This window comes from Geotrypetes seraphini, chromosome 1, assembly GCF_902459505.1.
Source record: "Geotrypetes seraphini chromosome 1, aGeoSer1.1, whole genome shotgun sequence".
Classification (NCBI taxonomy): domain Eukaryota; kingdom Metazoa; phylum Chordata; class Amphibia; order Gymnophiona; family Dermophiidae; genus Geotrypetes; species Geotrypetes seraphini.
This window is the reverse complement of record NC_047084.1, coordinates 154,316,844-154,331,087: the sequence shown is the minus strand read 5'-3', so window position 1 is coordinate 154,331,087 and position 14,244 is coordinate 154,316,844. Positions and strand designations below refer to the sequence as shown.

Sequence of the window (14,244 nt, the reverse complement as noted above, 5' to 3'; positions counted from 1 at the left end):
AGAACTGAGAAGTCCGTCTTCGATTCTCTGCGCGAAGTAACTTCACTTGTGCCTTCTAAGTCCGCGGTTTTGGGTTCTTTTTACTCATTATCGTTGGTTTTCGTTGTGTTTTCTTGTTTTTCAAAAAAAAAAAATTTCTTCCATCCATTCGACCGGGCAGGCCACGTGGCCGCGGCCTCGCGGCTTCGATCTAGCGGTGGAGCTTTTTCGGCCTATGTCCTGGCCTATCACCGGTTTTAAAAAGTGTGTCAAGTGCCAGCACGCGATTTCGCTGACAGACCATCATCGATGCTGTTTTCAGATGTCTCGGGCCTCAACACCTTCCGAAATTGTGCCGGCCTTGCTCCACACTTACAGCACGTGCGTTCAAGCGTCACTGCTTCTTGTGGGAGTCGCTGTTCAGCATGGAGGCTTCGACGGAGCTGTCTTCTTCGAAGAGCGCTATACCTTTGACGTCCTCCGCCTTCCACCTCTGCAGCCCTGAGTCTGCTCAAGCCTGCTTCGTTTGTGCCGGCTCCGACTCTGACGCCTGCTGTGGTGCCTTCCTCTGTCTCTTCAGGTCAGGTAGCACAGCAGCCCATTCCCCCCGTGGTGCTCAAGGTGCCCAAGGCTTCTAAGCTCAAGCACCTAGGCTCCAGGGACCGCGAAGCCCGTGCAGGAGGTCCCATTGCGGATGCAGATACCTCCTTGCCGGGCACCTTTATACATAGCGTTTGGCGCGGATCCAGTGCCTAACTTTCGGATCCCATACTTATGCTTGCTAAGAGCAGGTACAAATACCAGAACCTAACTTAGGTGAGCTTCAGGCAAATTCTGCAAATGTGTGCATAACTTTTTGGAACACCCCCAACACACATTTGGCCATGCTTTATAGAAAAGTACGCAGTGAGATGTGCACCCAAATGTTTAAGTCTGCCAATTAACATCAATAATTGGTTGTTAGCACCTGGCTAGTGATGTTTCTGGGTTCACTAGTCAATTTGGTTGCACATGTAAAACTTTGGGTGCGATATATAGAATCTAGGGGTCTATGCACAGGCATTCCTAGGATTGTAGTTTGGAGAGAGCCAGGGAAGAATTATAATAATAATAACTTTATTATTTCTATACCGCCATAATCTTGCGACTTCTAGGCGGTTTACAATGAAAGAGAGCTGTTCAATCAGCGAATTACAAGGTGAGAACAGGTAGGAAATCACTGAGTAATCAGTGTTTACAGGTTACAAATAGGTTACAGTATAATCTTAAGCATTTTACTTTAAAGGGGCTGGATGGTCAGCGAATTACAGAGTACAGGAGGTGAGGGAGACACTGAATAGTCAAGAGTAGAACAGAGTACATTTGTGAAGAGTGTAGTGTCAATGTAAAGAGAAAAGGTTTTGGGATGGGGGGGCGTTGTCTGGCTGGGAAATAAATTTATTGAATAGAGCGGTCATGATTTCTTTCCGAAAGGCGCCATAGGTCTGCCTGGTTTTGTCGGTGAAGTTGCCTAGCCAGGTTTGCTGTCTGGCAGCTTGAAACTTAAAAGTTCTATCCAGAAAGGTTCTGTATTTGCAACCTATGATCTTCGGGTAGGCAAAGAGGTTGCGATTTCTTGTTGTCCTTGTGGGGGTGAAAAGTTCGAAGTGAGGTAATAGGTAAATTGGGGCATTCCCCACACCGGTTTATAGCAAAAACAGAAAAACTTGAATAAAGTCTGTGCCTCAATTGGCAACCAGTGCAGCAGTTTGTAGTAGGGGCTAATGTGGTCACTTTTCTTTAGTCCAAATATTAGTCTGACGGCCGTGTTTTGCACTATCCTTAATTTTCTCAAAGTTTTTTTGGGAGTACCCACGTAGACGATATTGCAGTAGTCTAAGGTGGATAGGATCAGTGACTGAACCAGTAGTCTAAAAGATGGAGGGTCAAAATATTTTTTTATGGTTTTTAATTTCCAGTGTGTGGAAGCATTTTTTGGTCACCGAGTTTGTGTGTTCGATCAAGGTCAGGTGGGTGTCTAGGGTGATGTAACATTACTACTGCTTATGATTTCTATAACTCTACTAGACATGCAGCACTGTACACAAATGCATAAGAGAGAGTTCTTACACAAAAGAGCTTACAAATCTATTCAAGACAGACAGGACAAATAAAGGATCGAGTTTCATTTATTACGGGAATGATGAATGAAAACAACATGGGTGTTGAACTAGTGTACATGGATCTTTTACAAAAATTTTCAGTGTGTCCCTGTTTGGGTCATTAATTTGAGCGGCAAAAACCCAAGAGAGCGGTACAGTTTAGGGAGTGAAAAATTTTTTTGCATGAAAGAGGAGCGGGTTTTGGGTAGGATAGTATGTGATGATCTTAATATGCCCAAACAAGTTGAAAAGTCAACAGCAAAAGCTAGAAGGATGCTAGAGTGCATAGGAAGAGGTATACCCCTGTATAAGACTCTAGTGAGACCTCATTTATAATATTGTGTACAATTCTGAAGACCACACCTTCAAAAAGATATAAACAGGATGGAGTCGGTCCAGAGGAAGGCTACTAAAATGGTCAGTGGTCTCTGTTATAAGGTTTATGGAGACAGACTTAAAGATCTCAACATGTATTCTTTGGAGGAAAGGTGAGAGAGGGGGGGGAGATATGATTGAGACATTTAAATATCTACATGGCATAAATACGTATGAGGCGAGTCTCTTTCATTTGAAAGGAAGCTTTGGAATGAGAGGGCATAGGATGAAGTTAAAAGGTGATAGGTTCAGGAGTAATCTAAGGAAATACTTTTATACAGAAAGTGTGGTATATGCGTGAAATGGTCTCCCAGTAGAGGTGGTAGAAACAGACTGAATTCAAAAAAGTATGAGACAGGCAATTGGAATCTCTTAGAGAGAGGAGAAGACAGTGGATGGGCAGACTGGATGGGCCATTTGGCCTTTATCTGCCATCATGTTTCTATGTTTCTGTACACACACATTTATACCTTCTTTGAAGCAGGAGTAACTTTATTTCAAAGCATTCATGTACCATTGAGGATCATTGTATGGGCCTATTTTATAAAGGCAATATAGGGTACCAAGTGCCTTTATAAAACAGACCATACAAAGCTCTCACATAAATTTACACTACTCTTGCCAAACTCTTGCCTTTTCCAAATTCAAGTTTAAGGCAAATTACATTCAGGAAATCCCTACCTAAGAATCTAAAGCTATACCTGAGACAATGGAGGGTGAAGTGTCATGCTCAAGGTCACAGTCATCAGTGGGAGAGTGGAATGTGCACTCTGGTTTCCTTGGCTATCTTATGATATGCCTATGTTTTACATATGAATACTGCAAATATTTTAAGAAAACCCTGTTTCTGCTTATTAAACATGCAATACAGGTGACAAAAGCTTTATAAAATTACCCTTCATGCCTATTTTCCACGGATTTTTTTAACCGAAGCTTATTTGGTTACAGTATGAACACAAAATTATAGTGTTGGGTAAAAAGGAACTCATTCTCTTATACAGCTACCAAGATATGCATTGATGTTTGTAAGTGCTTTGTAAAACATGCTGCTTATCTTTCTGAATGACTTGTGTTTTGCAGGTCAGCTGGCGACAGCTCTTGAGCATTATGAAGTATTCTATAATCTGACACTGGGGCGGATTTGGACAGATGGGAAAGGCCACACTCAGCACTCAGTGGCCTGTGAAAATCTCTGGAGGATTTACACATTACTAGCAGACAAAATGCTAGAAAATAAAGAACACCAAGGGGCCATCAAAATACTAATAAAAGCTTTTGAAATGGCAAAGGAAGGTGGGTGAAAAACAGCACACTCCAATTTCTCTTTCTAATGCACGGGCCTTGGTTTTCCCAGGAGTAAACTGAAAATCGTCAAATGATTATATCCTATGGTATTCAAAGACAAATGCTATCAATATGCTTGTAAATCTCACTATATAACTCTAGTGCCTGTTAGCTGACAGCAAAGCATCCATTAGTTTCACGATAGCTTAATCTACAGAAAATAATAAATAAATTTTAAAAACTGCAGGAAATGGTGTTATAAAATAAGGACCCCTTATGAAAAATCAAAAGTAGATGGTAAGAAATCAGGCCAGTTGATATTACTTGATACCTTGCATCAAAACACTGTTGACTAACTATTTTATCGTGCGCAAACCCATTAAGTAATAATGAAAATAAGTTTTATATTCTTCTTAGTTTTCTATTCAAATGGATCAGTTAGTGCTATGGATCAACGCTGTGAAGACAGAGTCCATTAAGTAGTTATGGCATGCTGAAATAAATGCAAGACCTACTGAGAAAAGTGTTTGATGTCTAGGATAAGTGATTTGCTTCCTTGTGCTAAGGATGGGAGGTTAGGGAGAGCTTGTGGATGCTTATTAGGTTAAGGTATGTACTAATGCAATGAAGAGTTGTGTTTTGGGTGGGAAATAAATCTTTCTTCTTTAGCACTCTCCAGACCGGTATAAGTTAATCTTACAAGCGGGTATATATCTCATCATGACCAGTAGGTGGAGACTGAGGGCTCCTTTTACTAAGGTGTGCTAGTGTTTTTAGCGCACGCAGGAAATTACCACGTGCTACGCTTCTAGAACTAACGCCAGCTCAATGCTGGCGTTAAGGTCTAGCGCGCGGGGCAATGTAGCGTGCGCTATTCTGTGCGTTAAAGCCCTAACGTGGATTAGTAAAAGCAGCCCTGAAAGAAGACTCAAATTGAGAGAAGTCAGGAACTCCCCCGGCTAAACCACCAGAATGACAGACCACAGTCTTCTTTCAGTCTCCACCTGCTGGTCATCCGGTCTGGAGAAGCTAAAAGAAAGTAAATTAGCAGGTAAGAACCTAATTTCTCCTTTCTCGTGGGGTAGTGTCTTCAAATGGGTTACTTATTTATTTATTTTTAAAAATTTCTTACCCGCTTACAATCATAAACATAGTATAAGAAATACGTAACCAGACAGTATAGTTAAAACATTTTCCAAAAATGTCACTACTTATTCATTACATGTTCTTTGAAAGGCTTCCATAACTAAAAGTTGTCTTGAGTATCTTCTTGAATTTCTGCATATCCGAAAGTAACCTTAAGGATCCTTTTAGATTGTTCCACAAAGACGCCCCTGCTATCGAGATCACAAATGTTCTTGTAATGGACATGAAGGAACTCATTTCTAGATAACTGCATCATCCTCTCTGACCTCAAAGATCTAGACCGCCAGGAACTATTTTGAAGCCCTCGGTCTGTACGTGATTGTCCACTCCACAAGTGTCCGGTGGTCACGTCCGGCAGTCGCTGTAACCTCACATAAGCATTTTCCTGCGTCTTTACGCGATTGTGAGGTGGAGTCCAATTGCATGCAGACGCAGGAAAGCACTTGCGTGAGGTTACAGCAGTGAGGTGGGCAATGCTCCAGAACGTGCAGCTTGGAGCAATGGTTGGAGGTAGTGCAGATTGTGTATATGTCCAGTGCTGGAGGAGGTGAGAGCTGTTGATACTTTTTCACTTTCTGCATGTTGCACGGCTTCCAGCTGTGTCTAGCTGAAATTAAAAGAAGCAATTAAGGAAAGATTTACAAACCATAATATAGTTATGGTAATAGTTATAATATAGTTATAGTAATATATAATACTAGTCATTAAGCCCGTTACATTAACGGGTGCTAGAATACTGTTCACCCTCTATGTTGCCCCTTCCATTCACTGCCCTCTCTTCTCGTTCCATCCAGTGTCCGTCCCCTCTCTCTCTGTCCCATATGGCCGCTCTCCATCTCCTCTTTCCTTTTCCCTTGGTCTGGCATACCTTCCTCCTTCCCTCCATGCCCCTCGAAGCCATTCTCTCCCCCTATGCTCACTTTCCTCCTTCAACTACTTCATCGGGCAACAGCAGCATTCACAATTCATTGCTGTTGCTGACTTCAGGTATTCCTCTGTGGCGGGTCCTGTGTTCATGAAAACAGGAAGTAGGCAGGATCAGCCAGAGAGGAAGGTCTGAAGCCGCAACAGCAGCGAATTGTAAACGCTGCTGCTGCCTGAAGCACCCGAGGCAGACGGTTCTCTCCCCTCCCAGCCCAACCTCCGCTGACTCTGCAACCCTCCCGGCGAGATGACTTTAATAACAAACCTCCCTCCAGCGTTGGCAGCCGCAGCACGCTAAACAGGCTGGTTCGCGGCTTTCTTCTGCCGTTGAGTATCTCTGTCACGTCATTGATGACATCATTAGTGACACGGCAGAGGGACTCAACTGCAGGAGAAAGTCGCGAAGCAGCCTGTTTAACGTGCAGCGACTGCCAACGCTGGAGGGATGTTTGTACCGGTGCAGAAACAATATGTCTCTCCCCCTCCAGTACCTGTGCAGCACTTTGCTGCGGCGCATCCTCCCATCCTGAGTCGGCCACAGCGCTCGAGTCTTTCTCCCGCTTTGTCTAGCCGCCGCATACGCACTCTGGCCACGGACCTACAGACCAGGGATTACAGATCACGCAGGTCTGAGTGCGCATGCGCGGCTAGCGTTTTATTATATAAGATAGTTATAATATAGTTTATAAATCTTTACTTATTTGCTTCTGATAATCCACATTTTGGATTTGTAGGTACTTGGAGGGCCGCAGAAAAACTAGGGGACCTTTTACTAATGCGCGCTAGCCGATTTAGCATGTGCTATATATTAGCGCGCTAAATGCTAATGCGTCCATAGAATCTAATGGACACATTAGCATTTAGCGCGCGCTAAATCGGCTAGCACACCTTAGTAAACTGACCCCTGACTATTTTTTCTGCGGCCCTCCAAGTACCTACAAATCCAAAATGTGACTCTGCAAAGGGTTTGAGTTTGAGACCACTGGTCTAGACGGTTGGTACAGTTTCATCACCTGTGTCAGATACCAGGGGATTCTATAGTGAATCACTTTGAAAACCAATGCAAGGGTTTTGAAAACAATGCAACAATTCACAAGCAACCAGCAAAGTTTTTTTTCAGCAACAGTGTGATATGGTCGAATTTATTTCTGCCACATATCAAACATGCCGCAGCATTTTCAATTGTTTTTAATAAGAACATAAGCATTGCCTCTGTCGGGTCAGACCAGGAGTCCATTGTGCCCAGCAGTCCGCTCCCGCCGCGGCCCCCCAGGTCCATGACCTGTAAGAGATCCTTTACCTAAACCTTTTATTCCCTAATCATTTAATATTCTGTATAATAACCCTCTATCTATACCCTTCAATCCCCTTCTCCTTCAGGAAATCATCCGAACCCTTTTTGAAACCCAATATCGTACTCTGTCCTACCACCTCCTCTGGAAGCACATTCCAGGTTTCCACGACCCTCTGAGTGAAGAAGAACTTCCTAGCATTTGTTCTGAATCTGTCTCCTTTCAATTTTTCTGAATGCCCTCTTGTTTTCCCCGCTAGTCTGAAGAATCTGTCCCTCTCCACCTTCTCTATGCCTTTCATGATCTTATAAGTCTCTATCATGTCCCCTCTAAGTCTCCACTTTTCCAGAGAAAAGAGCCCTAGCTTCTCTAGCCTTTCAGCATATGAAAGGTTTTCCATGCCTTTTATCATCCTTGTTGCTCTTTTCTGGACCCTCTCGAGCATCGCATGTCCTTATTAAGGTACGGCGACCAGTATTGGACGCAGTACTCCAGATGCGGGCGCACCATCGCCTGATACAGTGGCAGGATAACTTCCTTCATTCTGCTTTACGTCATGATGATGCTATACCCAAATAAAGCGCATTGCAATAATACAACCTTGAGATAATTATGGTCTGTACCACTAATCAAAAATCATAGCTCTTCAACATCAGTTTGGCTCTAATTAGTAAACATATTTGAAAAAATGCAGATTTACCGTATTTTTCAGTCCATAAGATGCACTGGACCATAAGACGCACCCACCTGTAGAGGAGGAAAAACCAAGAAAAAAAATTAGGTGCAGAATTTTTTTCTTCTTGGTTTTTCCTCCCCTACATGTAGGTGCATCTGGTGGTCTGGTGCTGAGAAGCCCATAGTCGCCAGAAACCACCCGAAGCCCAAAGCCGCCCGCAGTTGCCCAAAGCCTGCAGCCGCCCGCATCCCCTCCAGTACCTTTTTAGTGGTGGTGGTCCAGCATGGTCTGGACGGCTGCCTTTATCTTAGAAGAGCGATGCAGAACACAGGAGTGTGACCTTTGCGCTTCCTGCCTGGTCCCGCACCACTCTTTGATTGGCTACAGTCAATAACTGACTGCAGCCAATCACAGAGCTGCGTGACCAGGCAGGGAGTGCAAAGGTCACGCTCCTGCGTTCTGCATCGCTCTTCTAAGACAAAGGCAGCCATCCAGGAGACCACGCTGGACCACCGCCACTAAAAAAGGTACCGGGGGGGGGGGGGCGCAGTGTATTCGGTCCATAAGACACTCCCCCTTTTTCACCCCCTTTATGGGGATGGAAAAATTGGGTCTTATGGTTTGAAAAATAAAGTAATCACTTTAATGCTCAATGTGGCATCTAGCCACACTCCCAAGAGTTTCAATTGTTTGTGTATTGCAAGTTTCATATTATCTACCTCAATATCTTGAGGCCACATCAGATCTTCATTTCTCCCAATCAACATTACATCTATTTTAGCCAGATTTAGTACCAGTTTATGTTTCATCATCCAATCATTTACAGCTTTCAAACATCTTTACAATTTTGTTTGTAATTCAATTTTCCAATCAGTCAAAGGGGAAAAAAACCTGAATGTTATCAGCATAAAGATGATAGTTGACATTCAATTTCTGAAATACAGTTCCCAATGAAGATATATAAAGATTGAAAATGGCCATTTATCTCAATGGAAGAGGGTAATTTGTGGTGTGCCGCAGAGATCGGTACTGGAACCGGTACTATTTAACTTATTTATAAATGATCTGGAAATTGGAACTGCAAGTGAGGTGATTAAATTTGCAGATGACACTAAAATGCATGCAGACTGTGAAAAAGTACAGGAAGACTTTAGGAAATTGGAAAACTGGGTGTCCAAATGGCAGATGAAATTTAACGTGGACAAATGCAAAGTGATGCACATTGGGGAGAATAATCCAAATCATTGTTACCAGATGCTAGGGTCCACTTTGGGGGTCAGTGCTCAAGAAAAAGATCTAGGTGTCATCGTGACAAGAAGATGAGGAGAGCAGAAACCAGAGAAGACAAAGGTAGAAAAAAAATTTCTATTTATTTATTTTTTTGCTTTAGGGGACATGCATCGCTGTTTCTGTGGTGTTGCATTGTATGCAGAATCCAGCTTCTTGGTGGTTTTATTTAACCTTTGTCCACATATTTTTATTTTATCCCCCCTTTTACAAAACTGTAGAGCATTTTTTAGTGCTGGCTGTGGCTAAAAAACATACTACAGTTTTGTAAAAGGGGGAGAGGTTAGTTTGTGATTACATATTCCATACTAGGCAAAGGTGTTTTCTTTGTTCTGTTTGTATGAAAGACATGGTGTTTTTGTTAGCGTTGACTAGCCTTGTTTGGAGAAATGCATCAGGCATGGTTCTTGGGAGCACCTTGAATTAACCTAATTCGAATCTCCTTATTTTTCTGCCAATCTTCTTTTGTTTCATGTTGGATTCTTTGGTGGACTGCTTGACTTGTTTTGTTGCAAGTTAATATACATGGAGTAGAACGTACTAGAGGAGTTACAGATTTGGTTGTTTATACATAGTAACATAGTAGATGACGGCAGATAAAGACCCAAATGGTCCATCCAGTCTGCCCAACCTGATTCAATTTAAATTTTTTCTTCTTAGCTATTTCTGGGCAAGAATCCAAAGCTCTACCCGGTACTGTACTTGGGTTCCAACTGCCAAAATCTCTGTCAAAACCTACTGCAGCCCATCTACACCCACTTCTCCACTACAGCTATCCAGGATCCCCTCTGTCTTTCTCTTATATCCCCACCTAATATACCCTTCTGTCTCTCATTCCCCAGCATTGCCCTGTCTGTCTCCTCCCCCCCATTCAGCATCATCTGTCTCTCCCACTCTTTTTCCCCCCCACTTCATGCCTCATGGTCCCATCTCTCTTCCCCTTACCCCCCCCCCTCTATTCCTTTTGGTCACTCATGGTCTCTTGCTTCTGGAGTTTCTGTAAGAATTGGAAGCTCACTTCTCTGGCGTCACCTGTGCTGCAGTGCCCTAAACCTATGTGTGCTGCTGCTAGCTTCCCACTCTTCCTGGCTTGCCGCTCAGTCTCCCCCAGCTGCCACAGCATGTAAACAAAACTAACCCATGCCGCAGGGCCCTAATGCTGTGCATGCCACTGATGGCTTCTTTCGTCCATTTATTTGTTAATTCCTTTCCAGATGCTCATCAATGCTGTCTTTTATCAGCGCTTTCGCCATCTTCCCCGGGACCGAAGTCAGACTGGATGACATGGAGGATAGAGAAGGCAGATGCTAGATGAGGGTGAGACAGTGGCGTACCAAGGGGGGGGCGGTCCGCCCCGGGTGCACGCTCCAAGGGGGTGCACAGCCAGTCGGGTCCACACTCCGGAACCTCCTGCGCTACTCTGAACTGCACCTCAGCACGGCTGTCATACTTATGTGGGCAGCCTCGCTGAAGTGCAGGAAGGTCCCTTGCTGCTGCCTCTGCTCCGGAAGTGGTAATTGACGGGGGGGGGGGTGGACTGGCAGCTGCAGTCATCACGGGACTAAGAGCAGAGGAGTGCAGGCTTCTTGGTTGGATCTCTACAAAGACGCGATTATGCCAAATAAACGAAGTGCTTCAGATGCTGGATGACATAGGGGGAGGCAGATAGTGGATGGAAGTGGAGAGAGAGAGAAGGGCCAGATGCTGGATGGGGGCAGAGAGAAAAAGGACAGACTCTGGGTGGAAATGGGGAGAGAGAGGGACGCATCAGAGGGAAGGTTTCCAGGTCAGCTGCTAGCAGCGTAAATGGAGCCTAACATATAGATGGCTGGACACATTGCATAAAACCATGGGGATAACACTGGAGGACCTTTCCGGACTAACACAAAACTGATTTCTTTTTAGTTCCGCAATTCATCAAGTTGCTAGGACTCGAACACAAGTCGATGGAACCTAACAACAACAACATGTAGGCACTGAGAAGTGCAAGTGCCAACCATAACGTAGGCGCCATTTATAGACTCGCACTTAAAACAGTCTTAGGCGCCGTTAGGCATTGAAACCTTAGGTGATCTCTATTTATGCCAGGAGGATTTCTTGACCTAGATGAGAGCGCCTAAGTAAAAACACACCCAAGAGCCTCCCCCCTAACCACGCCTACTTTCTGGTAGGTGCCTTGGAGTAGATGTCTACCTCAAAGTGATAGTCCCCTCCCATCTAATTAATTGTGCTTTACTTGCAATTTTTAAATAACGATGCCAGTTAAGGCTTTTTAAATAATTAACCCCCTCCTTTACCAAAGCTTAGCGTGGGTTTTAGCGCCGGCAGTGGCGGTAACTGCTCCGACGCTCATAGGAATTCTATGAGCATAGGAGCAGTTACCGCCACTAAAACTCTCGTTACACGTTAGTAAAGGAGGTTAGGTACCTAGAGCGGCTAGACACACTGATCTAGGTGCCTATCTTTAGGCATCTTTTGTAAAATCAGGGCCTCAGTGCTGATCCATTCCTTCGTGTACAAAGATTCATTGTTCTCGTAGGCATTCTAAGGTCTTTAGTAAAGATTGCTGTTCCGAGGCACTGTCATTGTATGCAGATATTGAGCTTATTATGTAAGTCTGGTAATTATTGCGTATGTTTTATGTGGTTGGTTTTAAAATGATGTACTGTATGTTATTGTGTAAACTGCCCGAGTTCAGTTGGAATATCTAATATAATAAAATGGTAAGCCGCGCATGCGCACTTCCTAAGTGTGTGCCGGTTTTCCATGAGCTGTAGCGACATATAGGAAGTGCGCATGCGCGGCTTATGATTCTTTGAAAGACGCGGCGGTGGCTACTCTCACGATCCCCGCCTGCGTCGGACTTCCGACGCAGGCGGGGATCATGAGAGGAGCCACCGCCGCATCTTTCAACTAAAAAAAAACAAAAAACAAGGCGGATGTCGGCCCGATGGCTGGAGTTCACCGCTGAGTCCGGTGAGGAGTGCTTCCCTCAACAGGAACCGTTGGGTCTAATTCAAATACTCCCGGCAGGTCGGGAGGGGGCGGAGCAGGCTCGCACGCCTGGCAGGGACCGGACAGGAACTAGACTCCCTGCAGGAGCCAGCCTGATGGCTGGAGATCACCGGACTGGACAGGGGGAGCAGGTAAGGGGGTGCTGCAGTACAGGAGGAGCAGGGAAGAGGTGATTCTGGACAGGGGGGAGGTAACAGGAAGGGAGGCCTACTGCTGGATAGGGGAAGCAGGGAAGAGGTGCTGCTAGACAGGGGGGGGGAGGTAAAAGGAAGGGAGAAGGGCTCCTGCAAAGGAGAAGAGCTACTTATGGATATGGGAAGCTGGAAATGGGGTGATGCTGAACAGGGGGAGATAAAAGGAGAAGGGCTACTGCTATATAGGGGGAGCAGGGAATGGGTGGGGGTGCTGCTGGACAGGGAGGAGGTAAAAGTAAGGGAGAAGGGCTGCTAGCATCCGTTAATGTAACGGGCTAAACAACTAGTTAATAAATAAATATGCTGCACTTGCCTGATACAAAAGAAAGAATGATATGTTTTGTAGAGTACAAAATACAATGAAAGCTTTTGAGCATTTATGGTAATATAACAGAATCTGAGAAGCTTTAACAGTTCAGTGTAGTGTCTACTGCATGCATAACCAGTCTGTCTTCTTTTTATAGGAGGTGACAATAGGCTTAAAGGAGAGTCTGCTTATCGTTTAGGCTTAGCATATCTGTCTATTGGAAAAACAGACGCAGCAATAACAGTAAGTTGAGTCAAAATCGTATTTTTCAAAACATCATCATTTTATTGTTTCTTTGTGTATTTTTTCTGCATTTCTCTTTCCATTTAACCATTATCTTACAATAAAAGAGCTGTTAGTTTTTGATGAACAAAGTTTCTTCAAATTTGCCTTGCTCTCTATAGAAGAAATCAAAAGTGAACTTGTAGAGCAGTTTTAGGATAATATTTCTTCCTGATTCTTTTAGATATTTTGTTATTTGCACTGGAACTAAAGTGTATTAGGCTGTTGGCATGGGACATACTGCATGCTGTTAATGCACACTTCCACAAATAGGGCTAGATTCACTAAAGATAGAGATTCGATCGCTTTTGGCCGATTTTAAAACAGCGATTGATTCGCTATTTTTTTTTTTTCATGCAAATGATTTGCACGGAGGTGCAAATCATTTGCATGCAAACTCCCGACTCATTCGCTCAGTGGGCGATTGAGTCGGGCCAGAGCCCTGACTGCAGTGACAGGAGAAGCAGCCTCAATGGGTTCCCAAAGCCATGCAACTTGCCCAGAATGCCACTGCATGCCTTTTTGGTGCGCGTGTTATGGTTTGAGCATATTACACCTATCTTAAAAGAGCTACATTGGCTGGCCCTCCGTGCTCGCGTTGACTTTAAGACTCTTCAGTTAACATTTAAACTACTGCATGATGCTGGTGCTGAAGTGGGGTGCTCATTGTTGCATATTTATCAACCGTCACGGAGTTTACGCACGAAAGATAAGCTACGTCAGGGGCGGGAAACTACGAGGTGACACCAGGAAATTCTTTTTCACTGAAAGAGTGGTTGATCGCTGGAATAGTCTTCCACTACAGGTGATTGAGGCCAGCAGCGTGCCTGATTTTAAGGCCAAATGGGATCGGCACATGGGATCTATTCACAGGGCAAAGGTAGGGGAGGGACATTAAGGTGGGCAGACTAGATGGGCCGTGGGCCCTTATCTGCCGTCTATTTCTATGTTTCTATGTTTCTACGTCTTGATGTGCCTTCTCTGACTGTAGTGAAGCTTTCGAGTCATCGCAAGTCAATGTTTTCTGTGCAGGGACCTACCTGCTAGAATAAGCTTCCTTAAGTTCTTAGGCAAGCTTCCTCTGTATTACATTTTAGGAAACAGCTTAAAACTGTTCTGTTTGTGCACACTTTTTCAAACTGAAGGAGGGACTGATTATTAATAGACTACTCATTCCACATAGTACGTCACGCTCTTTAAGATCCACCAATCCAAAACTCCTAACAGTTCCATCACTAAAAGTCATTGGAACTCGTCGCCCTGACATTTTTTCTGTAATAGCCCCACAATTATGGAACAGTTTGCCCCAGTATCTTAGAGAAGAAAATGATCGGAAACAGTT

At 44.2% G+C, this 14,244-nt stretch overlaps 1 protein-coding gene across 6 annotated transcripts in view; it reads left to right on the top strand.

Moving 5' to 3' along the window:
- Positions 1 to 14,244, top strand: part of TTC29 (tetratricopeptide repeat domain 29) — a 479,583-nt gene that overhangs the window by 314,601 nt on the left and 150,738 nt on the right. For all 6 annotated transcript variants that reach the window (XM_033940245.1, XM_033940255.1, XM_033940229.1 and 3 more), the window contains 2 exons: positions 3,576 to 3,788; positions 12,778 to 12,863. In XM_033940245.1, the coding sequence (XP_033796136.1) occupies positions 3,576 to 3,788; positions 12,778 to 12,863 (299 nt within the window). The remainder of the gene's footprint in view (positions 1 to 3,575; positions 3,789 to 12,777; positions 12,864 to 14,244) is intronic.